General features: G+C 40.6%; 1 protein-coding gene across 2 annotated transcripts; it reads right to left on the reverse strand.

The window, feature by feature from the left end:
- Positions 1-740: 740 nt before the first annotated feature.
- DCTN4 (dynactin subunit 4) lies at positions 741-23,894 on the reverse strand. 2 transcript variants are annotated; one of them, XM_075210067.1, is made up of 14 exons: positions 23,712-23,894; positions 16,141-16,211; positions 15,597-15,775; positions 9,152-9,195; positions 8,107-8,214; positions 7,585-7,605; positions 7,312-7,385; positions 6,453-6,565; positions 6,195-6,304; positions 6,027-6,100; positions 5,625-5,679; positions 4,414-4,521; positions 3,562-3,659; positions 741-3,391 (listed from the first exon to the last, which is right to left on the reverse strand). In XM_075210067.1, exons 1-14 carry the CDS (start codon positions 23,844-23,846, stop codon positions 3,169-3,171), a joined length of 1,413 nt encoding a protein of 470 aa, XP_075066168.1. In that variant the 5' UTR covers positions 23,847-23,894; the 3' UTR covers positions 741-3,168. The 2 variants fall into 2 exon arrangements, with proteins under 2 accessions (XP_075066168.1, XP_075066169.1); XM_075210068.1 differs by lacking the exon at positions 7,585-7,605.
- Positions 23,895-26,192: the final 2,298 nt, after the last annotated feature.

Consider the following 26,192-nt stretch of genomic DNA (forward strand, 5'->3'; position numbering starts at 1 on the left):
GACACCCCTCACAGTTCCCACAAATCGTGGATATTATTCTGAAGAACTTGTTTCTTCTCAACCCAAAGATTCTCGATTACAGACATTAAGACATTTTACAACCAGGGAGACCAATGCTTAAGATCAATTTGCGGTCATGTTTCATGACTTTTCTAACCTTGAATTATCAAACAATATTTTGCTGAAAACTTCATTGGAGATGGGAACTCTGATGTCATGAAGCGGTGGATCTGACCGCAATAATATTCACACATCTTGTGGCAGTCAAACATCGCTCTATATGTGAACATTCCACACCCTCAGCCCTCCAGCCGTAACCTGCATTTTTGACATCCAGCACGATAGAACAAGGATATGGTAAAGACTACATACGCTCCACCATCTACCAGCCGCAAACAATGGGATTCAGAAACTTGTATAAATATTGGAGAAACTAACACTTGTATATGCCCAGGTTAAAACTTAATTGCTCAGCATCCTTTCCAAGATTTATATTAACTGTGGACACTTACGTCATCAGGATTGCCTCCCAAACAAAAATGACACCAAGTGTGGCATTAGCAGGGCATTCTAGAATGCCACGATTTCCTGACAAGAACATTGTGGCATTCTAATGTAACAATACAGACAATCTGCATTTCAAGAACATGAATGGGGCAGACTGAATAAACATGATTTGCTGCTGAATATATGACCATTTTACATGATAGGTAATGTGTAAAAAGAAAAAAAGGCACAAACTGTTTCCATTTACTTTATTAATATTACCGTAAGGTGACATTACACATAAGCAATAAGGCGAGCCATGTAATAACAGACAGGTGAAAGGCTCCCAGATGTCACCAGTTGCTTATTTTGTAAAAAGCGAGTGTGAAAATGCTTCCGTGGTGTCCAGCTCAGAGGATTATGGACCTTTACAAGCATAGAGTACACCAATAATACATCAACATAACCTACTAAAATCTCTATCTCGCTTAGGGTTTGCAACATAGCATAATCTGGGTATGTTATCAAAAACTAGAGCAACTGCCGGACCAAGAATCAATGACTTCCAATCATATGGTTACATTTGCTAGTCAAAGTTTACATGTACCCAGGAACAGATTGAATCATTATGTAAGTCCTTTAACAAGGTATAACAGCAGCAGACCTGCATTCATCGTGAGCCAATAATAATAAGAAAACCCCCAAGCAGTAAGCTTTAATGTTGATATATTGTGAACAATATAGGTTACAGGCACTGTACAGTAATACTATATAGTTATGTCATAATAAATATAGGCTAGGCCTGGAAGTCATGCTGTAGTGCCACAGTGTAAACATAACAAGCCTGTGTGTAGACAGTCATCTAGGATAATAAAGATCTTATGCAATATGAAATAAATGCCAGTTACAGGCAGAGCTCTGTAATCTGTACTCTGTGATCCAACACAAACTACGTAGATCTGTCCGACCAAGAAATCGGGAAAGCTACTGAACTGTTTTTGGAGTCATAAATCCATTACATTCATATGGAAGAAGTGTGATGTAAGCGAATTGTTATTTACTATATATCCATATTAGGATAGCAGTTTTGTTTTTATTTTACTCCTTACTTGTGATAGATATTTGTCCCAGTAAAACAAAGAACCTTAAAAACAGCCCAAAAAATATAAATCTCAACACCAATCTAGCATTGTACATATTTAATGTAATGTAGCCTATTTTAGGCATGACCCTCAAAATTACATATCTAGAATACCCTAAATCCAGAATATTCAGCATAAAATATCCCATATCTGTATTTGTGGAAATCTGCGGTACTAACCTGCTTTACATACACAAATAGAAGTCACTATTTATTTCTACTGAAATTGCACTTAAGTGCAAAATTTGCATTTTGTCACAGCAGCCAATCAGCAATTAACTTTTATCTGTCTAGAGCAAATTAGACAATGAAAGTAGGTGTCTGATTGGTTATTATGGTTCAGTGCAAATTTTCACATCTGTGCAATTTAGTACATTAGATCTAATGGCCCAGATATGAATGTTATTTACTATTCTAACACTTAACTAAATAATTTCACTGAAAAGTTGAGCAGATTCTGATGAGGGGTTTATAACACTTATTTCGCCTAGACCCAAATGTTGTTATTCCTGGCATGTGTTGATGCCAATATGAAGGTTTTTGTTTTAATTGATGCTTTTAAATAAATTTGTTGCTACAATTTGCATAAACAAACCATTTTACCCCCAGAATCCAGCTTTGAATTGGAAGCAAAAAGTTGATCCACATTTAAAAAACTCTTTTTACTTTATGGATCTTTGCACTTAAAATGACAACATTATCTCCCAAGAAGAATTGTTTATCCTTGGTTATAACAATAGATGACCAGTGTCGATACAACTGCATCCAATACACAAATCTGAACGTTCCAGTTATTGTTTCCAAGGCATGGGCGACAAATCTGCTGGGAAGATAAGATTGACTGAAGGTGGAGTTCCACTTTCAGCAAATTGAATATGCAAGCCCATTAGATTCACCCGAACAACTAAGTCAAACTTCAAAATCCCTGTTTATTTCAAGACACGTTATTCAATGCCTTGGTTGTCCAACATGCTCGAAAAAATAAAATATGACATGTGTGGGACAAAAATAAGATAGAAGAATTCAATGATCAAAAAGAAATGTAACAGAGTTACTTTTGGGGGACCTGTAGTAAACCAGGTTGATCACAGCTAAATTAAAAGTTTATTAGCACAAAAATGTTGTTTAGGAAAAACAAGGATCTAACAAAATCAATGCCGGCAACTACATCTAACCAGAACTCTGACCAAATACTTTACATCTGTTATTTAAACACAACAGGTTTTCTGCACATTTATACCCCAGATGTCACAGCTATCCACGCTAAGTTTTCTTTTACCCATACCGTACGTGGGCAACCTAGCACTTTATGTACAGGACTGTGTTTCATAACCTAGTGTGTCTTATTTGTGTTAAAGGGATCACAGAGTTGAGAAGACAGTGCAGTCTCACCAGTAACTGCCTTGTGGACAGAACCTGTCAGCAACTTCCAAGCACAAGTGCATTAAGCAGCTCTATCTTCACACTTGGTCTTCCAGGTAGTGGAGATGAACATTTGCCCCGGTAGCCTGCTACTGTCTAGGAACCAACACAACCAGTTTCTAAGGGGCCGCTGGAACCATAGGCCCCAAGTCAAGCTCCAAGTGATGCGTCAGCCAGACGACCTCAGAGGTAGACTCGTTGTCTTCTACGGGTCGGATGGGGGCAGCCAGGTTCCGGAAGTCATGCTTGAGCTTAAAGCTCACAATCACTTTGCCTTTCTGTTGCAGAGGAGTGACCTTGATGAACACTCCTACTTTATTGGCTTTCCTGAAGGCGACCACGCTGTAGTAGAGATTAAACCATTATTAGTATACAAGAATTAGATAAAAAAAATAACTAAAATGTTAAATGATTTGAAATGTTTAGAAATGACATCATATGTATATAATCATAATGTGAAATTAACATGTCGCCATAGGTTAGAGCCACCATATAGCCAAGCGATCTCTTACTCTGGATCATCCTGGAACTCCTGTGGTTCTGCCAACTCGTCGTATTCCGCTGCGGCATCTTTACCGGCTAGGACCAGCTCCTTGGTCGGTACAATCACCTGTAACCAAATGAACAACTCTAGTACACATTTATACAGGCTATAGTACACTTTGTCCCACTGATCATTATTATGCTGATTCCACAACTACAATAAAGAAACATTATCAGGAAAACCTACCACATCTACGAGATAAAAAGCAGAGGAAACGGCATATGCGTATTTTCATTCATATCTCTCCGAAACTATTATGGGAGCTAAATCTTTCTGTTTAACATTCAAGCTTATCTATTGATTTGTTCTCTTCAGCAAAGAAGAATGTCACAGATACGGTCGAGTCCTTTAGAAGGACACAGTCGGCAACCACTAATGGCCTAAGTTGTGGGCAAGAGAGAAATGTGACTTTATACATTAGACCAACCTGTATATAAAGTTAGCCAGTTCCACTTTAATGAGCAAAGTGAAGAAACTACTTGACGTTACTATATAACAAAGACTGTGGTATTAGTGATCTGATTAATAAACAGAAAGTGTTTATACGTCATTATATATATCCACCTCTCTCTCTGCTGCAGGCTGCCCTGTTAGGAGAGGTGTTTCTCTAACAGATCAGACACAGATGGTTCTAATAGTTTGCAGCACAGATGCCAAAGGACTTACTTTCCAATGGGGGGAGTTGGAGACAGGAGTGTGCAGTGCAAAATGCAGATTAAGTACACCACAATGCCCAATTTTGCACTATATATAAAAAAATAAAAAAAAAAAGACTCCAAACAAAGCCATTGATCTTTAAGTTGGCAGTGTTAGATTATACCTTGGCAGTGCTGTTGGTATCATGGGGATCCCCTTCTTCACACGGGATCAGTGTTACATGAGTGAGGTTCTCCACTGGGTTTGTCAGAGTCAACAGGACCTGGCTCTCCTGCAATACACAATATCCAGACTTTAGCAGTGCATTGTCCTTGTTGCTTCACACTGCAGCAGAAGCTGGAACCTGGAGGACTCCATCCACCGGGGAACGTTTAAACAGCTAGAGATAGTAGTTGAGTAGTAAAAGTGACATGTGACTGGACTAGTGCCATAACCGTCCAATCACGTGCTGCCTTCATCAGCGAATGTCAGACTTCAAACACAATCTACTTTATGTGAAAAAAACAAACAAACTGCAGGTTGGATTAGCAGAAACAGCAGAGATGTAAAGATCCATTATACAATGAGATTCTCTGTGAATTAATTAGTAAAGTGTGAACATTAGCTTTCTATTAACAGATGCTTGAAGAGCAGCAAGAGGGTTATCTGAGGAGTATGATCACAGCTAACAAATATCTCTGACATGCCACGTTTGTGGACGAAAGTATATAACAAAGGGTAAAATCGTACAATCAAGGCATGTAATTTTTTTGACCCCCCCAACAACTAGAGAAAGAGAAGTTACTCAGGACTGTTTTATACCTCTTCTACACACAATAGCTACAGGTGTCATCTTCTTACCATTATCCGTCTGCACCACCCAATTCTTCCAACATTGCAGAAAGTGTCAGGACCCAATTACTGAGAGTGTACAAGACACTTCAGGAAGTCATGGAGTAAAAGTGACTCAGTAAAGATAATGTGTTTGAACGTCTGCTGTACTCAGGGAATCACTAATCCAGCATGACCTTAGCAAGCTGTACAATGCCAGTCCCTTCACAAGTCCGCTAAGACTGTGGCCAAACCTCTGGTGCTCATGTGTTGATGTTATATATTCTCTAATTCTGAAGTAGTGGTTTGAGGTTTTAGTCACCAAAACCCCAGAAGATGCTCTAATCTAACATGAGCTAAATCCCAGGTTTAACAGAAAAAAAGGGATTCAACTATTATAAAGGTAATATTGTAATATAAACCTAACTTCAAGGGATCACGCTGTTTAAAGTAAACATACCAGAACCTTGGAAACGTAAAGTGTCAGTACCCAAGGGTCTATACTTCATTTCTCATGTACTTCTTAGCTTAATAAGTGAGCGTGACGAAGACTGCGGCACTCACCTTCATATGGCGCAGGTTTGGAATGGACATAATTCTCACCTCCGGGATGTAGCTCCTGCACAAATGAACCAGGATAAGAGTGTTACAAAGTATTAATAAAATAAACCCTGAACATTGATACGTTACAGTTAGATTACACTTCCAGATATCTCACAACCATTATTAATAGTAGTATAAAACATAAGCGATGCCAACGTATTTCTAAACTCCTTTAAACATTTGTATAAAAACGGTGCGTTATATAATAGGTTAGTTCTTACCCCTTCAGTGTTCACTTGTGTATGATAAAGAATACTATGCACATTAATGTAAATTATTATAGATATTAGAAGCCTTTATTTCACGCAGTGGGCGCATGATCATATATAATTTCCAGGTTAGATAAAAAGTCTAAGTACTCACAGAGCGACCAGCTGGATCTTAAACTTAATTGATGTCGGGTTAAACTCTGGCTTGCTGAGATTATGTTCACATTTCTGGTAAAACAGAAAAAAAAACACACAACGATCACACAATATACACCTGAAATAAAACGTGCATTTAATAGTATATAGATCCGGATGTACGTACCCGGCAACGGAGAGAGCGTTTAATTAGGAGATGTTTGTGGCGAGGGTAAAGCTGGGAGGCACATATGGGTTGAAAGTCAGCCTGTAACAGACGTTGGTCCAGAGTAGTGACTGTCAAGGCAAAGATTCAGCATTAGGCCAGTCTAAGGTCTGATCATGGTCAGTGTGCGGAATACGGATAGGATGAATCCACAAAAGCAGGGACAAGCCAGAAAATATTATCAAGAAACACAATCACAATGTGTAGCAGCGATATTACCTTCTGTTAGATTTATAGGCCTGGTATAATAGTCCTCAGGTAAAGGTTCCACTTCATCCAATGGCTGTGCCGGCTCAATCTTTATCTCCTTCTGATCTTCTCCTTCTTTGAGGCTGGAAAAGGAACACGTTTTATGTAGGAACTCACCCAACCACATGACAATAGCCAGATGATTAGTTTTACGGATAACAAAAAGGAATACATTATAGAGGTGGCTCTAACAGGGACTGGATGCACATGTATCACAGTAAACCATAGATAATCAAATCTATAAAAACATAAAAATACTAACTTTGGCTTTTACAATACTGACTTGTGCACAACTCCACATGCAGTGTGTAAATGTAAAGGATTTCACTACAACATGTAAATTAATAAGTGCACCACATGCCAACAACTATACTACAAATGGTTATTTTACAATCGTCTGAAAAGCAGATTGTTATCTGGCAACAGAAACACTACTTAGGCACACAGATGTCTTCGTGATATTGACCAATTTTCTAGCATAACATATAGTATAAATCGCTGGACAGGAATACTGTAAGTCTTTCAGAGATCCTGTGTTGTTCGCTTAGATTGTTTCTATAATATAAATACATAGGCCTGGACTTACCTCGCTGGGCATTGTAAGGCCATCAATTAATCACATCTACTTAAGAGTCCACAAATCAGAGATTTAAAAACAATACCATACGCCTAACTAGTAAAGATTTACAATGCAATATTTCCTGAATGCATATATTATTCTTTACTAATACCTGAAGTCCTTTTTGAGTTAGCTCTACATTGTACCTGGAAGGTTTGTGTATCCAGGGGTTGTGAATCAACACTCAATTCACTCAACACAAGAACTTACATCAGTCCAGCCAGAGGCGTAATAGGAACTCCTGGTCTCTGACGCTGAAGCCTCGTGCCTCGCCCATACTTGTCCTGTATGAAATGCAACAGATGTTGTTAATACCTCTGTAAGACAACAATGAGTCAGCAGTGGATGAGAACCATGCAAGAGAAGCAATGATGACATGAATCACTCTCTGAAGCAGAAGAGAGTTAGAGAGTGTGACTGTATGTAGGTGGGAGCTGGAGAGCATGGACTGTGAGCGCAGAGCAGAGGAGGCCGGGAACTTACCGCTACATGAATAGTGTGTTGCTGTGTTGTGTTCCCAAGTTACCAGCAGAGAGCAATTAAGGCAAAAACAAAAGGGTGACAGTCAGGCTGAAGAACAGAAAGAATTATTTTTATACCTATATAATGGCTCATTCATGCATTGGAGAGGTCAAAAAAATCAATGAGGCAACAAAGAGGATCTTTGTGCAATTTGGGGATAATCTCCCCCCGCGATACTAAATGTAGACATTGGATAATACCACCGATATCATACCAATAGCGGCAATAAGAATCCAACTCAATCTAATATAGGATGATTGATTTATTAAACAACATTTCAGGACAGATCCCATTAGTCAAAGACAGACAAGGATCTCCCCAAAATGTTACCTGGTTTGTATTGACTCCCCCAAACATACGTGTTATTTCTACCTATATTGGCACACAGCTCCACCGTGATCAATGTATCACCACAAAGATGAATTGTATCATCTTTTGTCCCACGAGCTCTACTGATTATTGGAATACGCTCATCATACTTACAGAGAAAGCCAAAGGCATGTAGTTTCTACGCCGCACCAGCTTCTTGCGGTCACGCTCTATCTTTTCTTTTTGGGCCAATTGCTGGTAATACTCCAACAGTTTGTTAATCTTAAAGGGAGAAGTCAAAGGAAAACATATTAGTAGGTATAGAGAAACCTGGCCCTGGAGATAGTGTGTTGTGTACCAACAGCCAGACTATTATTTTATTATTACCATTTATTTATATAGCGCCACTAATTCCACAGCGCTGTACAGAGAGCTCACTCACATCAGTCCCTGCCCCATTGGGGCAAATTCCATAACACACACACACACACAGAGAGACACACACACACACAGACAGAGACACACACAGAGAGACACACACAGACAGAGACACACACACACACAGACAGAGACACACACACACAGACAGAGACACACACACACAGACAGAGACACACACACACAGACAGAGACACACACACACAGACAGAGACACACACACACAGACAGAGACACACACACACAGACAGAGACACACACACACACACACACACAGACAGAGACACACACACACACACAGACACACAGACTAGGGTCAATTTGTTAGCAGCCAATTAACCTACCAGTATGTATTTGGAGTGAGGGAGGAAACCGGAACACCCGGAGGAAACCCACGCAAACACGGGGAGAACATACAAACTCCTCACAGATAAGGCCATGGTCGGGAATTGAACTTATGACCCCAGTGCTGTGAGGCAGAAGTGCTAACCACTTAGCCACCGTGCTGCCACTAGGCTTTCAAATTGAGTTTTCAGATGGAGAGATTGCTAAATTACCTGCTGTCACCTGGACACAAGGCACTATATAACAAGCAAATAAAAAGCCTATGGAATACACAAAGTTGTAGCCAATGTATTTCTACATTTTGGACTGTAGATGGCGCCAGTAAAGTTATATCTAACTTTGTTGTGGACACCACCTTGGGATGGATCCAGCTTCATATACGTCAAGCTCATCTATAAAGTTATACATCATTCACATAAGCAAAACCTTCACTTACCCGCTGGGTGTATGGGTTCTCAGGTTCCTGCCAACCACCGCTGGCTGCAAAACAGAAATGAAATGTTTTACAATAGGGCTTTAATAACACTTTCTAAGTAAAGCTGTGTAAACACTACAGAAAATGACTGCAGATGCGATTTCTGTATTGATTTTACCAACCACTGAAAGTCCCGATGAGCATGTGGATTCATGTACACACCTACACGATTTACCTTCAGATCTGTGCTCTTAACCTTCTGCTGAAAAGATTGTGACTCTACGCACTCTATACTGCTGGTCGCGAGTGCCTACACATTTTCTCATTTGCACAACATCGTTCCATCATTAGAGATTTTTAGGAAGTTAATAAAACCAAATCAACAGATGTGATGCGTTTTGGCAAGATAAAGCTTATTCCTGGGATCACACACACTCCTGCAATATCTGACCAAACGGACATTAATTGTCTGACCTGCAGGAAAACTGTATCAAAGTGCACCCAGTGTTTAAGGATGCAGGGAGCAGCCATGTATCAGTGACTGCAGACCACAGTGATAATAACTCAGATTGGAAGCATACCATACCTCCACATACACTTATACTGACACCTTGAGCACATCAAGTAACATTTTATTTTGATTAACATGGTAGCACAGTGGCTAAGTGGTTAGCACTTCTGCCTTACAGCACTAGGGTCATGAGTTCAATTTCCAACCATGGCCTTATCTGTGTGGAGTTTGTATGCTCCCCCCAGTGTTTGTGTGGGTTTCCTCCGGGTGCTCCGGTTTCCTCCCACACTCCAAATACATACTGGTAGGTTAATTGGCTGCTAACAAATTGACCCTAGTCTGTGTGTCTCTATGTGTTAGGAAACATAGACTGTAAGCCCCAATGGGAAAGGGACTGATGTGAGTGAGTTCTCTGTACAATGCTGTGGAATTAGTGGTGCTATATAAATAAATGGTGGTAATAATAATAATAATAATAATAATAATAAAATGGTATGCTAAAAACAAAAAAGGAACTGATGTTATTACCGTCTCTATTTTCCCCAAAGTGCAGTGTCAGGTGACCTCTTAGTGTACATTAATAAATTGTATTACCAAGCTACATATACTCTAAGCAAACCAATTGGTGTAAGCAAACAAGGGGTTCATGTATTTTGATGTACGTTTCAGAGGCTTGCTTTATGTCACCTGGCTTTAATAGTCAACCGTTTGTTTATTGCCCAGTTAACAGATCCTAAAAGCATGAAATTCCTTTGGCTATAAAAGCCCATATTTGAAGTTACTCCATGTTCATTGTATAATTTTTATAATGAAAAACAATGTATAAAAGCAATTCTTTCCTTTATCCATGTTTGAAAAGACCCGTGTATAAATATGCAACCACTGTAACAACATAACTTGTGTCAATGAGATCTCTCATGTTATTCAAAAAGACTGTCTTATTAAATCACATTTAATAACATTCTGTCTTTGTGCTCTTAAAGAATTCATGTGTCAGATAGGTTTGGTTTACAATACTACTTCAGCTGACATCTCTTCAACTTATAGCTCACCTGTAAGACCAGTGGATTGTATCTCTACACTACAGAATTAATAACTATTTACAAAGGAAATTCAGTATGTGCCAAATTTATTTTTTTATAATCCTTGCACTAATGAAATAGCATGTATATCAGTGTTAGGATATGTTAGAGAACCGTCCAAATCCTACAAAGAGAGAACGGGATGGGTACATTTCCCTGACTCTGAAATCACCGACAAGTAGGATACCTACAAAAAAAACCCAGAAGAGTATAAAACCTACCTGAATATAATAGAGACTTGCCCAAAAAACGACACAGCATATTTCCGAAGACTGCGCCATGCTGACAGCTGCTAATTGTGAACACTCTGTTTCCCGGCACCTCAGTTTAACGTCACTTAATAGAGCGACATAGAGAAAGCTTTTTTTTTTAAAGCGGAAAGGTCAGGACCACACAAGTATACACTGCACATTAAAGTGTGTAGTTGTGTTTCCATATAGAGATTAATCAGGGAAAAAAAATGAAGACTTCCCGAGAGTGTCAGCTCTTGAACTAAGTCTTGGTGGCAGGACTGGGTTTAATAGTGAATGAGAGATATAATTTTGAGGGATTTTAGCTACTATTAGACCAATTTGGATGGTCTTGATTAACCCTCTCATAACCACACAAGATCAGGTGGGTCTTGTCATGACACCTACCATGAAGGTGAATGGAAGAAATGACCCAGTAAAAGAATATTTGACAAATAGATTGCATAAAGATATATACATTACATTACATTGTGCATTTGAGCTGTCAGATGAGGATGATGCCCAACATTTAGGGAATAAACACAATTTACAATTCAGTTGCTCATTATTCTGCCTCAAATATAAATCACAGGATAGAACATGTCTCCAAACACAGGTGTGCAGCCAAATCTTAGGTCTAAACAGCCAGATATACAGTCTCAGCATATTTGCATTAGTAAATGTCTGGAAGATTTCATAATACACAGGTGAGCATGAAGTGCCAGCCACGAAATGAGATAAATAAATTATACCACACCCAACGTCCTTCAAGTCTTATCCAGCAAAACCATTTGTTGGAAGCTGCAGCCAGCATGGGACATATCTTAACTATACAGTAACATAGGCCTATTAAAGAGACATTACACTAAAACGTTATAGTTTATAAGGGGTGGATTTCAATTGGCTGTGAGGTGCTGCCAGACATAGCTGCCCAATACGGTACACATATCACTGCTCATTTTCCCGCAAAACATATAGGGGCATTTTCAATTAAGACGGCAGATCGCGATGCACACTTCCTGTTACCGAAACATTGCAGATTTCCATTTGCATTGCATAGGGCTGCGAAGGGAAATCCACGAAGTTGCGGTACCGTATTGGCACTTTATGTGCGTAGTCGCGATCTGCCGTCTTAACTGAATGTCCCCCAGAGCGTCAATTTATGGCCAACTGGATTCACCCATAAATATTATGCTATGCAGACTATAAAGACTATTGCTGAATAAAACCAAATAAGCCAAGTGTTCTGCTATTTGACATGACAATCTGTCCCCTGGAGGAGCTGTTCTAGGGCCCGATTCATTAAGGAACTTAAATGAAGAAGTTTCTTATTTAAAGTCTCCTGGACAAAACCATGTTACAATGCAAGGGGGGCAAAATAGTTTTCTGTTTTGCACATAAGATAAATACTGACTGTTTTTTCATGTAGCACACAAATACTTGATAGCTTATTTGTACACTGAAATTTAAAATTGATATTTGTGTGCTACATGAAGAAACAGGCAGTATTTAACTTATGTGCAAAACAGAAAACTAATTTGCCCCCCTTGCATTGTAACATGGTTTTGTCCAGGAGACTTAAATAAGAAAAACTTCTTCATTTAAGTTCCTTAATGAATCAGGGCCCTAATGTTTAAAGGGCTACTAAATCTATCATAAATAAGGACTCAAAATAAGGAAAGATATTTTGACACAGTCACAGTATTGAACATTATACCTTTGTATCAACCACATTGCATCAATCCAACATCAAATCCACAGAGGGAAGGTAAAATAATAGTTGCCAGTCATTTAACACCTTCCCTTTCAGGACTAGACAAGATTTTACAATTTTGACAACAATGATAGATTCAGTGTAACCTGTATCTCACAGCAGCAGATATATAAGCCAGTGCTAGCTCTGGGTTACAAAGGATGGAGAAGTACTGATAGACAAAGTTCCACTGCACTTATTGCTGATGATGTCCCAACTGTGAAATCACCAGATTCCCCATGACCAATGTGGAAGTGTGCACTGGGCTTAGCTGTGTACAGGGATTGTAGAAAGGAAGGTAACAGTAAGAACCTGCAATACAGAATAGATGGAAATGTTTGGCTGTTTAGCCCAAAGCCCACCTGCCACTGGAATAAATATACGTATGGCAGGCAGGAAATAATTCAGTTCTGGAATGCTTTACAAAAGTGGCCCCTTTGTCTTTGCTGTACAAACAGGTTTTAAACTCACATTATGAGGAGATCAGAGCACCGACATAAAAAGTTCAACCAGCAAAAAAATAATAAAAGTTAACCCATTAGTTGCCAGAGGTCTGTGCCAAAATCGTCCTGCAGAGAGAACCAACCATTTTCACACTGCATCGGTTTCCATCATAATATATATATTCATTTATTATTCTACCCAAAAGATACTGTTTGAGACAGATGGGACTTTCTTTTGTCATTTTTAAATAAATGCACTCTCTCGTTATTCTTTCCTTAGTGACTTTCATTAAATAAATCACAGAATATAGGACTCATTTTCTCATTTTTGTTCTCGGACTTCTAACATTTACATTTTGTTTTTATGTGTGTTAAACTGAAAGCATGTATCAGCCTGCAATACGATAGGATGTTAAAGATATGATATCACACTAGGGGCACAGTGATAGATGATTTTGTTCTTACTAGATCTAGATCATCTACAATACTGTGCAAAAGTTTTTAGCAGGTGTGGAAAAAATGTTGCAAAGTAATAATGCTTTCAAAAATAGTTGAGACGCTTGGCTTTGTTTCCACGACGAAGGTATGGCTTTTTTTTATCCGTAATTCTTCCATGAAGACCACTTCTGGACAGACTTCTATGAAAAGTAGATAGGTGTACCTGGGTCCCACTGTGTTTTTCCAGCTCTGAGTTTATGCCACTGCTGACATCTACCGAATTCGAAGGGATGCAAGATGTGTCTTTCATCTGATGCACTAAGTTTCCTTGGCCAATCACTGCGTCTACATTCCTCAAAGTTGCTGGTTTCTTTAAAAGGGCTTGAACAGCACATCTTGAAGCCCCTGTCGGCTTTGAAATCTTTGCCTGGAAGAGACCTACTGCAATATAACTACCTTGTGTATTGTTGCTGTGCTCAGTCTTGCTATGGTGTATGACCTGTGACATGAAACAGTCTTCCACAACCTCACCTTTGCAGAGTTTGGCTGTTCCTCATCCAGTTTTAAGCCTCTTAAACATCTGTTTCTGTTTCAGATAATGACTGCGTTTCACCCTACATATGTAAATGATGATCATTATCACCTGTTTGATATGATTGGTTATTCATACACCTGACTATAATCCTACAAAATCAAGCGGCCAGGCCCTGACCCCTCACCCTCGAGATGTAACCAGGGTAAGAGTACCATGATAGAAGTTTGCGCAACAGGAAGGCCGACCATAAAGCCCCTCCCCCCAATGCAGCAAAACATACCATCCTTCCCGAGCAACCAGGTCCTCAACGCACAGCCTATAGTTGGTCCAATACCATCTAGACCAGATTTTATGAGACTTAGACTTGGCCCTTCCAACAGCGTAAGTCTTTCATGTTGTTCCGCAGCATTGACTAGTGCCCTCCACTTATGAAGGTCAGGTGATCAGGAGTGAGCCAGTCCCGGGCTGATTGAACCTTAGTCAAGGTCATGAGATTAAATACATACTTACCTGTAAATCTATCCATGATATCTATCCTCCGATTGCTATGGAGAAGTGAGCGAGCACTGTGACACTTCGTGTGACAGGCATTTCCGCATATACACATTGATGGCACTTAAAGGGTTTAACTAGAACGGACTGGAGGCACGTCTATTCAAACATGGACTCATCTGTTATATAAACTGAGTGAATGCACAGTACTACTCTGCCACATCACAATAAGTAGAAAGAGGGCCACAGAGGAGAGAGCGACATAGTCAGGAGGGTCATACGTGACCATCTTGAAGGCCGTCAGTCACGTACCTATCCCTAATGTCCTTTATTAGGCTCTCATATTTAGGAAATAAGGACATATAATAAAATCTTATCAGAAATGTCTTTATTTCTGATTATATAAGTTCTTGCATATATTCTGTGAATGTTCCAAAAACATGAATCATAAAAAAAAAAAAAAAAAGTCTCAAGGCCTACTGGTCTTGGAATAAAAGATGTATCCATTTTACATGACTGTTTTAGGATTATTATACACCAAATCATTATACACAAAATAAAACAGAATTTCTACAGATAATGCAACACAAAAGTGACCAATCACTGAAACTCAATTAACCGAGGCTGGGAACACACTACAGGGTTTTAAGCCAATTATCAGGCCAATCAAACGTGTACTCTGCAACGATGATCGTTCCATTTGATTCTTGAACCGGACTAAAAATGTCAATGATGGAACAATGTCGTTCCAATTCTACACTCAGTACCGGCAGTGTCCATAGATCTCTATGGAGTGTGCAGAGTCACAATCTTTTTAGCCGATGTTTATGACAGATGAAGAGCACAGATCTGACGGTAAATTGTGTAAAATGTGTGTAGTGTGTACATATGAATCGGCATGCTGATCGGAACTTATAGGACATATCCCTTTAGGAGTTAGACAAGGGAACCAAAAAAACAAGTTTACTGTTGAAACACTCACCCACTGACTTGTCTGCCATCCCCACATCTCTGGAGGTCCAGCGGCAAAATCCACAAGCAAGATAATAAGCCTTCTTCATGGTAGTTTTGGCTGGATCATCGGGAAGTGGAGCAGGGATGCTAGTTGCCCGGGTGGAGAGAGTGTGCATGCAGCAGGGGCAGTCAAAGCAGTTAGCACACCTGTGTGATAAGAGACAGACCAGATATCACAAAGCCAGCAGTGTAACTATGACGTCTGCTGTCAGCATTTCAATACCAGCTGCCAGTAATTTGTGGGGAACACAGACTCATTCATTGATCTACGACTTGTAGTCCAGTTTCACAGGCGGATCTCGAAATCCAATTTACACACAATTTGATGACAGTATAAAACGCCTGTGTGCAGGAGCCCCCATACAAGACTCATTCACAATTGCATACAAAAAAGATTTAGCCCAAGTATGTGTCAATGAGTCAACACGCATAATTAAAATTTGGAATGGGAAGTGGCCAAATAGGCAATACACAAAAAAAAGAAAGAAAAATAAAACCACACAACAACAAACCTGTTCTTCTTCAGTTTGGCTTCAGCCGACGGCATATTCTCCAAGCAGCTGGGACAGTAGTGCGAGTCCACCTGAGGAAAAGAATGAATAAATTAACACAGGGCTTGTCCACGAGTTATGTTTTATTGTATTACTTAGCCACAACCCCATGTGAGACTGGGATAATAATTTTGATGTGTTGGGACAATAGTCATGTAGTGAATTTGGCATCTGATTGGGTGGCTGTGACAACCGTCCAATCAGATACTGCATTCTATACACACCTCCCAGTCTCCAAAGATGAAGACTCTCTGCTCAATTGAAGTGCTAGGCAGGGAATAGTCCCATACTATTACTTGCAGAAAAAGACATAAAATGTGGGATAATAAGGACCAAATGCAGTAACCAGGCAATCACATTCATCCGTTATAGGGACATATTTTACGGTCCATTACAAATCAGATTCCTCTCAAGTGAATATTTTTGGTGAAAAACACCAAAACATTTTGCTTCTTTGTAGTGAATGGTAAACTGAACGGCTTCGTTTATAACGAACCAACAAAACAGCTCTGGTGTCTGATTAAAACTATACAGCAGTTATTTACCAACTGCTGCCATATGTCTGTGAAAGTCTGTCCTACACAAAAATATTAATCTGATTCAATAACCTACCATATGTTACATATTTTTTTCTTCACTTTCTATAACCACTTACCACAGCCTAGAATTTTATTTGCCTTCAGATTACATTACCATAGCATTTGTTTATTACCACCAATCTGAATGTGGACATCACAGTAGATTCTTCTGAATAAAATCAGAATAAAGCTACGTCCACATAGACATATTTTCTCCTGCAATTCAAAAAGTACACTGGAAGAACTTGGGAGATGTGAAGTTTTAAATGCATTTTTTAAGACAGGTATTGAGTACTGCAGTTTACCAGCGCTCAGGATCTCGTAACTGCAAACATTTCTGTGCAGCCCGAAACCCTCGTAGAGGACAACGCCAATCCATGTAAGCATACAGAAGATCTTGAAACTTGTACACACACACAAAGACATTTTTGGGTTACAGAAAGCTAACCAGACTGACTATAATTATTTCATTTGTGTATGTGTGGGCTAAAGATTAGATCAGGCAGAATTGTAAATTTCTCTTGCAAAGAAATAATAAAACTATGTTATCTCCCCAGATAAGATTTATGTATGGTTTGCATGCATTTCCAGGAAACAGTGTGCATATTTATTTCCTCCAAGATCTGTAAGTACCAACTACTCAGATATACTCTTATTCCGGTCATATAGTAACAAAAAAAAAAAACAATGTGGGCAGCACGGTGGCTAAGTGGTTAGCACTTCTGCCTTACAGTACTGGGGTCATGAGTTCAATTCCCAACCATGGCCTTATCTGTGAGTAGTTTGTATGTTCTCCCTTTTGCGTGGGTTTCCTCCCACACTCCAAAAACATACAGGCTGCTAACAAATTGACCCGTGTGTGTATTATGGAATTTAGATTGTAGGTCCCAATGGGGCAGGGACTGATGTGAGTGAGTTCTCTGTACAGCGCTGTGGAATTAGTGGCGCTATATAAATAAATGATGATGATGATGATGATGGTGTGTACTACGCACTCACAGCCCGATATGAGAACACTTTCAGAGTAATTACTCATGGATGGTTTATTATCCGCTACTTTTATACACATCGCAGTCTTAACAAATGCCACATAGACCATGGATACAACCTGCTGAGTTTATGGTCCCTCCAGCGTTTGTTATAACGGCTGTCAGTACAGAATGTTCACAAGCACTTAAGCTACAGGCGCTTCCCGTAAACGCAGCGCAGGGTCATGTAAAATAGACACTATGGGAAGGGGTTAAATACCTTATATCTAATACAGAAACAGTAATACTAAGAACTGCATCCAGAACAAGAACTTGTGCAGTTGACAATATTTTCTCTTCTTTTTATTGAAGGAAATATCAGTTTACAGAAAATTATTGGTAACAAAACAACTGTAGCAGATGACAGAGAGAGATCATGCACTGACACAATGTGATAGACTCACATCACAATTTGAAATAACGGTACAGACACAGCTAGCTTAGATCCTACAAATCAGAACTCTTAGAACATCCTGTAAACTGAAAATGAACAAATAAAAATCAGGAGAAATAATAATTAAGGGGTAGTGGTATATTCAGGAGGAAAAAAGATGGGGGGGGGGGGGGGGTACAACTTAAGGAGGAAGGAGGGGGGAAAAGGAGAGGAGGTGCAGTTAAGCGACAGAAATATTTAAGGTGTCTTTTGGTCATAGTTGAGAATATATGAAAACCAGACAGGGAATGTCACTAAAAAAAATAAATGTTTCAAAAAATTACCTATTTCAGCAGCCGGAGAAATGATATACTGGAAAAATTATGTCAGGCAGGTACATTATCCACACTGGGGCTATCTGGCAATCTGAAAATTTTGCCACCCGGGTGGCATTAAGAAGCAGTTGGGTGGGGGCAGTTGTAATACTTTGCAATCATAATAAAAAATGTTGGAGGGTTTTCCCCACACCTGCCAGGACTGGTCAGACTGGTGGTCAGTGGTCTAACACATACTGCTGGCTGTAGTGCTCACATAGTGCCTGTTCTAATAGGAGAAACAATGGTTTATTCTATTATAATAGGACTCTGTTGGGCTCCAAGAGTCGGGTAGAGCACCTGAGAAATAGGTGCTGGGAGAACAGTGATCCAGAACAGTGGTGTATAAACGGCTGCTTTGTGTAAAAATGCAAAATCGCCAGCAAGTCACAGGGCTTCATTTATGAAGCGCAAAATTTGCGAGGCACAGGGTAAAATGTCAAACACACAAAAGTGCCACATGTAATCGAGACAGATGTCGTCTGACATAATTAATAGAAGCCATAAATGAAGCAGTGTCTTAAGAGATAAAAGAAAACAAAAAGTTTTATTTAATCAAGAAGTGCTTCTAACATGGTAGGAGGGTGGATTTTGATAGCATCTAATACTTCTTATCAGAATATACAGCTTTGAATGTAGTTTCCCACATTGTGGTATCTATGCTGATGATTAAACACTATGAAAGACTACTATGCCACAGTTTATAAATGAGTAATATATTCAAATGATTATAAGTTATAATCGATATATTTTCTCAACAGCAATAGTGTTCCGCTAAGGCCAGTGTCTACTTTAAAAGGAGAATATTTGCAATTAATTCATAATGACATATTTTCTTACAATTCAGATGAAAATTGGAAAACTTTAAACAGTAACAATCTTGAACAAAAAAGAATCCCCATTCACCAGTATTAGCACAGCCAGTAGTTGGATACCTGAACTAGGCAGCACCCCCTTAACACTAGAGCTTTCAGCAGTATAAGGTGTGCTTGCAGAGTGGAAGCAGGATGGTGCGCTGCCCATCTCCAGCACTGGACTAGAGCACGGATATGAAGGAGACTGGTTGTGGAAACTGAAGGCTATACAGCTTAAGTATCAGCATACTAGGGGGCAGACTCAATACCCAGAGCTGTTCTTTAGAACAACGTGGCCCGCGCATTATTACCGTTGCTAATTGATTTGCCCCTAAGTTTGTTATTAACCAACATTAGGTGAATAGTAGGGGAATTAATATTATTTTTAGAAACTTTTTGTTAGCCTATCATGAAGTTTATATTTTATTAACATATTTATACAGCGCCAGCATAGCATACGCCGCAGTGGTTTACATTTGGAAACAAACACTTTAATAAAACAACACTGTATGTTTGAATCAGTGAAAGAGATAAGAGGGCCCTGCACGCAAGCTTACATAAGTTGGATACATGAGGTTAAGTGCCAGATTGCATAGTGGTCCAGCCAGGATTTAAAGGGGTAAACTGCTTAGTGGGGCAACATGATCCAATCCAACAGCAATGTTGGGTTGGGGAATCAGTAAGTTGCTTCAGTATAGAAAGAGAATGAAAGCTTTGCATGAACTGAGTAGAGGCGGTGATCAGGTAGAATAGCCTAGGGGAGTTAAGCAGGTGTTTTGGGAGTTTTTCGGGAACGCTTGAAGTTCAATCAATTTTTGAAAGATAAAGTTTGAGGTGGCAAGATGACACTATAGATAAAAACTTTCAATATATAGGGGATACTGAAACCCAATGAAACAGAGGCGGGACTAGCGAGCTACGGGCCCCGGTGCAAGGAAGCAGGGAGGAGGGAACCAGGGCCCACAGCTCACTAATTCCCCATGCAGCGAACCCCATTATGTTCATGGGCCCCGATGCACCACACCTGCTGCACCAATGGTAGTTCCGCCGCTGTAAAGAGATCATTAGCTTTCCAGGAGAACGGGTATAAATAGAGCAGAGATCTAACACTGAGGGGCATATTCAATTAGCTTTTCGGTCCGCAGCTGCGCCTTTAAAGCGACAATACGGTACCACATCATTGCGGATTTCTCATTGCAACCCTACAGGTGCGCACAGAAATCCACAATGTTGCGGTATCAGGTCTCGTGCACCAGCGCGTAATTGCGGGCCGAAAAGCTAACTAAACATGCCCCTAAGCCTCGTGGTACTCCGACTGATAAAGAAAGCGGATAGGATGTACTGAAGGGGCAGTTTGAAAGGTAAGATTAGAACCCAGGCAAGACAGTGTCCTGAAGCCTTATGGAATAGGGTGCATTAGGTTGTGTAAATTAAGCATGTGAGTAAAGACTGTAATCTAAGAGAGTTGGGTCAGAATTAGTTTTTTTTTTTAGGATAGGGAAATTACTTCACGGATATCTTTCAGTCACTATTAAAGCATGGAGGAGAGATTACAGATGTTGCTTAATGCTGGGATGAGCACAGGAGACAGCGATGAACTGATGTGTGAGGGTATAGGGTCACACAAACAGAACGTAAACTGGGAGGAGAACCAGAGCATAGACTTGGTGGTTCGGGGAAGGAACTGAAGAGATTGTTGGATGTTCACAATCTTCTTCTCAAAATAGGAAGTAAGATCCTGGGCAGTGATAGGCGGGGTTGGTGTCGGAAAGTAGAAAAGAGATTTAAATGTATTATAAAGGTGTTTACTGAGCAGAAATGAGAGATTTGAAGTATATTTGTCAGTGTCCATAAAACTTTGTTAGAAGTGATACATTGCAGTATATTTGAGGAATTCATCAGAGCTATGATACTTTCACCACTGACGTTCTACATTGTGGGACAGTTTCTTCTGTGTTTCCCATGGCTGAGAAGAAAGAATAGCTGGAGCCAGTTTACGTTTAAATAAATAAAACCATATCTTAATAATTAAAATAATTAGAATCTTGTAACAAAATATCTGAGATTTGTTCTAACAAGAAACACATTTTCCATTGCTGTAGACACATGCATCTATCTCTACATCCTACAGGATACAAATTATTATAAAATACAGCTTATTGTACCTGGTATTACAAAAAAAAATGAGATATGAGACTCAAGAGGCACTTTGGAGAGAAACTGAGACGGTGGTGTAAAAAAGGGTTAATCAGTCATAAAGAGTGTCAGCAGACATATATTATTTAGAAAATAGTAACTTTGAAATTGCACACAAAAGTGAATCCAGCTGCAGCTGAGCTAAACACAGGGCTCGACAAACCCCAGAAAGGTGACTTAAAATTGGTCTGTGGTTCCTAACACCTGGGCACCATACCCTGGGTCACTCAGGACATTTACACTTCTACTCTGTGTGCTGCTGAGTCACGCTGTGCTTAGAGAAGGCTTGGGGCTAGATTTACTAAACTGCGGGTTTGGAAAAGTAGAGATGTTGCCTATAGCAACCAATCAGATTCTAGCTTTAATTTATTTAGTGCATTCTACAAAATGACAGCTAGAATCTGATTGGTTGCTATAGGCAACATCTCTACTTTTTCAAAACTGCAATTTAGTAAATATACCCCTTGGCGTGTGTATATAACAGCAGAGGACTGTGTGCACGGTCTGATGTTCTGGAGTGTCAAATTGAAACTTTCTCAGAGGGGAACTAATCTCTGAACACACAGGCTCTGCACTGGCCTCTTAGTGCTCAGAGGTGAACTGATTGTCAATCGCTTTCCCTATGAGTAAATGCAGAGAAGCAGTGTTGCAATAAATGAGGGGGAGGAGTTCATCACAGATGGGCTAATAATAAAGCACAAGGCTAATGGAAGTGGGAGTTACTGATAGGATGGAAAGTTAATCAAGGAGGTTAATAATGATGCAGAACGAAGGGGTATACGATGAATGATGCAGGGTGCAATGGTGGCAGACTCATGTTAATAAGGACTATGTATGTTTTTTTTTAGTTATTTGAATTATAATGATATGGGGAATATGCAGGGAGCAGAGTGATAATGATGAAGGGGAAATGTTGATAGGCGGATTATGAAGACAGGAGGAGAATGAAAGGGATTGAGTGAGCAATAATGATGCTGACAATGGAGAAAATGGGTTTGAGGAATGAGAGGGAACATAAACAATGGACTTGAGAGGGGGCCATCGTCAACATTTATTTATATAGTGTCAACAAATTCTGTAGAGCTTTACAATTGGGAACAAACAGTAATAAAACAATACTGGGCAATACAGAGCAGTAAGCAGGCCCTGCTGCAAGCTTACAATCTATGGATAGATGAGCAAGATTGACATGGAGATAGAAGGGGATAGAGACATGCTATCATGCCAATTAAATTGGGTGTAGTGTCTGTATGAGGGGTTGAGGGCTATGTGTATGGTCCACTAATGATTAGCAGATATAAGAAAATGTTTATAAAATTTGTCTGGCATCTAGATTCCAAATATTTGTTAAATCATGGCTTAAAACATATGTATATTATGTGTGTGATGTATAATTTTATAGTAGTTGGCAAACTTCAGCAATCAGATTAAAAACTTTTAAATAGATGTCTTATATTTGTCCTATATACACTTTACATGCACATTTCACAGTGTGCTAATACGGTTTCTAATGTCCCTACTATTTTCCAACTACAATAACCTCTTGAATTAAATAACTGGAGTTAGAAGCAATTAAGTGCATTTGATTAATGAAGCCATTGCAAAATAAATGAGAAAAGCAGAAACTGCGAAGATGAATCAGTTTAGTGACAATGACAGATATTGGATATATAAACTCTGGGTACCACACTACTCTGCAAACATTAAAGCTCAGCCAAGATTACTTTAGACTCCCCACCCAGCCATACATTCTGAGCATGGTTCAGTTAGTTGATAATAAATGAAGTGGGAGAAACAAGGTAAATACGGGTCAGTAACAGGCCCGAGACCACGGCCTTTATTAGAAACCAAGCCGAAGACCCTATGCCAAATCATCACCACCTCAGTGACAGGAACTGACAGACAGTTGTCCAATCAGCGCACAGTATAATACTGACATAAGCCAATCACTGTGAAGAGTGTAAACTCCCACCTTCTACCGTCATTTAAAAAGGGGCGGGGAATACTGATTGACAACTACAATCAACCAATAAGAGAGCGGTAAAAGCAGTTTCCAGTCACTTCATTGGTCGACTTCGGCACTAATGCTAACATGATGCAGGATCGGCTTAGAGTGAACATTGATTTACCTCGTGAGACACGCATTCTAGGGAGCGGAGTTCGCTGCAGTATCGGCAGAAGTAAAGCTGTGAGAGAGGTGCTCGGATTTCTTTGTCGCCGTGAACCAAATACAAGACCCTCTCCAACTGGAACAGCGACGCCATTTTGCAAAGAACCCCTCCCTCAAGGTCACATGACCAGGGTGGATAGTGTCTATCTCTGGTTACGTAATAGATTGAGATCACGTGACAGAAGATCACACATTCCTCCCTCCTTCCATTAACAACTTTACTAAAACTACATATCTACAAAATGGGCAGTAACACACGTGGTCATGTATGTATGAGTACATGGGTACAAAATAATAAAAATAAAGAAATAAAATATATATATATATATATATATATATATATATATATAATGATTGATAGATATATATACACACATTTATTATTTATTTATAAATGTATTACAATGTAGGACAACGATAGGCAACCTGATACGACATACTTGCCAACTCTCCCGGAATGTCCAGGAGACTCCCGAAATCCGGGTAGAGCCGGCAGGTATCCCGCATACTGCAATTTACTCGCCAAAATGACACAATTCGCGGTGAATTGCGTATGGTGATGAGTGGCTAATGGTCTGTCTCGATAGTAACAGGACATCCATATATAAAGTCATGGAACTTGTAACAGGCAAATACAAAAAGCAAAGTTTTTTTTTTTAAATCTGTGCGTATCGTGACTCAGTCTTAGTCAGTGTTCTGGAGGAGAAGACTATGGGCCTGTCTGTTATTTTGGAGGCAAACAGCACCTAGTTTGTGTTGTGAGGCGCCTGCAGAGATCACCACCAGTAAATGCACATTAATGTACTGAAGTACTGGAGGGCTTGTTAACATGTGTTTTAATTTTGTAACTGCAGCCTGCTGTGGCTTCTGCCAATGTGGAGATGTCGCCGGTGCCCGAGAAGCGGGCGAAGATGCCCACTGCCGCCGTGTCCCTGGAGGGACGGAAGATGTTCTCAGGTCCTGTGCCCAGCAAGAGGGTGAAGAAGGAAGAAAGAAGTGACTTACCCGTCCAGCGCTCCAGCGGCGGTAAGTATGACTTCCTTCCTGCAGGTCCTGTCCGCGGAGGAAGAATGAGCCAATCAGGGCTCATCTTTCTCCTCTGGCCAATCAGCGGCCGGATACGCGAGCCAATCGCGGCTCACGCCCGGCCGTTTAAAAGATTGGCGCCGACGCGAGCAAATCAGCGCTCGCGCCGGCTAATGACGTCACACCGGCGACTATATAAGTCGCCGTGTGGCGCCATTTTGTCAGAAGAGAGTCGGCGGCGGAGAGAGAAGGACGTCGTGGGACGTCCGGAGTGGCGAGTCAAGAACAGAAGCAGCGGAGATCGTCGGCGGAAACGTGTCAGATACCCGAGTACAGGCAGTCGGCTGTTCCGTGCGGCAGTCGGCCCGCGGGTTAGTGTGCTGTTCCAGCGAGCCTCAGCCGAGCTTGAAGCAGCCGGTCCTTAGGGTCCGTGGGTGACCCCATCGTAAGGAGACAGTCTCCTTGGTTAGACCTGGGTGAGGGGGTTAGGAACCGCCCTCCGGTATAGTCCGTGAACACCGGCTGGTGTTCCCCGTAGTGTGTAGTGAGCAGTTCCGTTAGTGCACCACACCTAGTTAGTTGTAGCTGTATAGTTTAGTTGCGTTGCCGACCATTAGAGTGTTGTTAGGGTCGGGTCGCTATTGTAGACAGTTTAGCATTTGTGGGTGCTCATCTTAGTCTCACCATTAGCGCAGAGGGAGGCTGTGTGTTCCTTGTCATCCGCAGGTGTCAGGGAGGTGCAGGTGAACCGGATCGGAAGTGGGAGTGTCCCGGTGAGTATCACGCTCGATTCCCCCTTTCGGTTAGGCCCTCACCGGCAGGTGTGCGAGGTACTTGAGGCGGGACTAGTCCTGGCCTCAAGTGCCTGTAGTCCCCCGTGCCTTGGCAAGAGCAAAGTGAGGAGGCGGCAAGGGAGCTTGGAATGAGAGTGTTCTTGTTCATTGCCGTATTCTCGGACAGCCCTTACCTGGTAGGCACGGCCGTAATCTCTGTCTCTTTCTTAGAGGGACGTGGTTGGAGGTGACAAGGGTTGCGGCTGCGGATCTGCTGGGATCGGATCGCAGCTGGGATATCGGAGGCGGACTGGAGGTGACCATCGTTTACAAGGTAAGTTCTTTTGTGTTGCGTCTGTCCTGTTTTCCCGCAGGGGTGCTACACCAGCACCATTCTATATCTTGGTGTAGGATCCGTCTTAGTGGTGCAGTTGTCTCACTGTAATTGGTAAGAAAATTTGACAGGTAGTTTGTCATTCCCAGGAATCGTTGAAGGCCGAGTATGTCCTCAGGGAACGGCATATGCTGACTGGCCGCCGTTTTTTTTCAGGGTCTGGCTTGACCCCTTTGTCAGTGAGATGACCAACATATGGAACTTATGACACCCGGAACCTGCATTGTCTGGTTTGACCTTTAAATTT

The sequence above is a fragment of the Mixophyes fleayi genome, chromosome 4, assembly GCF_038048845.1.
Source record: "Mixophyes fleayi isolate aMixFle1 chromosome 4, aMixFle1.hap1, whole genome shotgun sequence".
Taxonomy (NCBI): Eukaryota; Metazoa; Chordata; class Amphibia; order Anura; family Limnodynastidae; genus Mixophyes; species Mixophyes fleayi.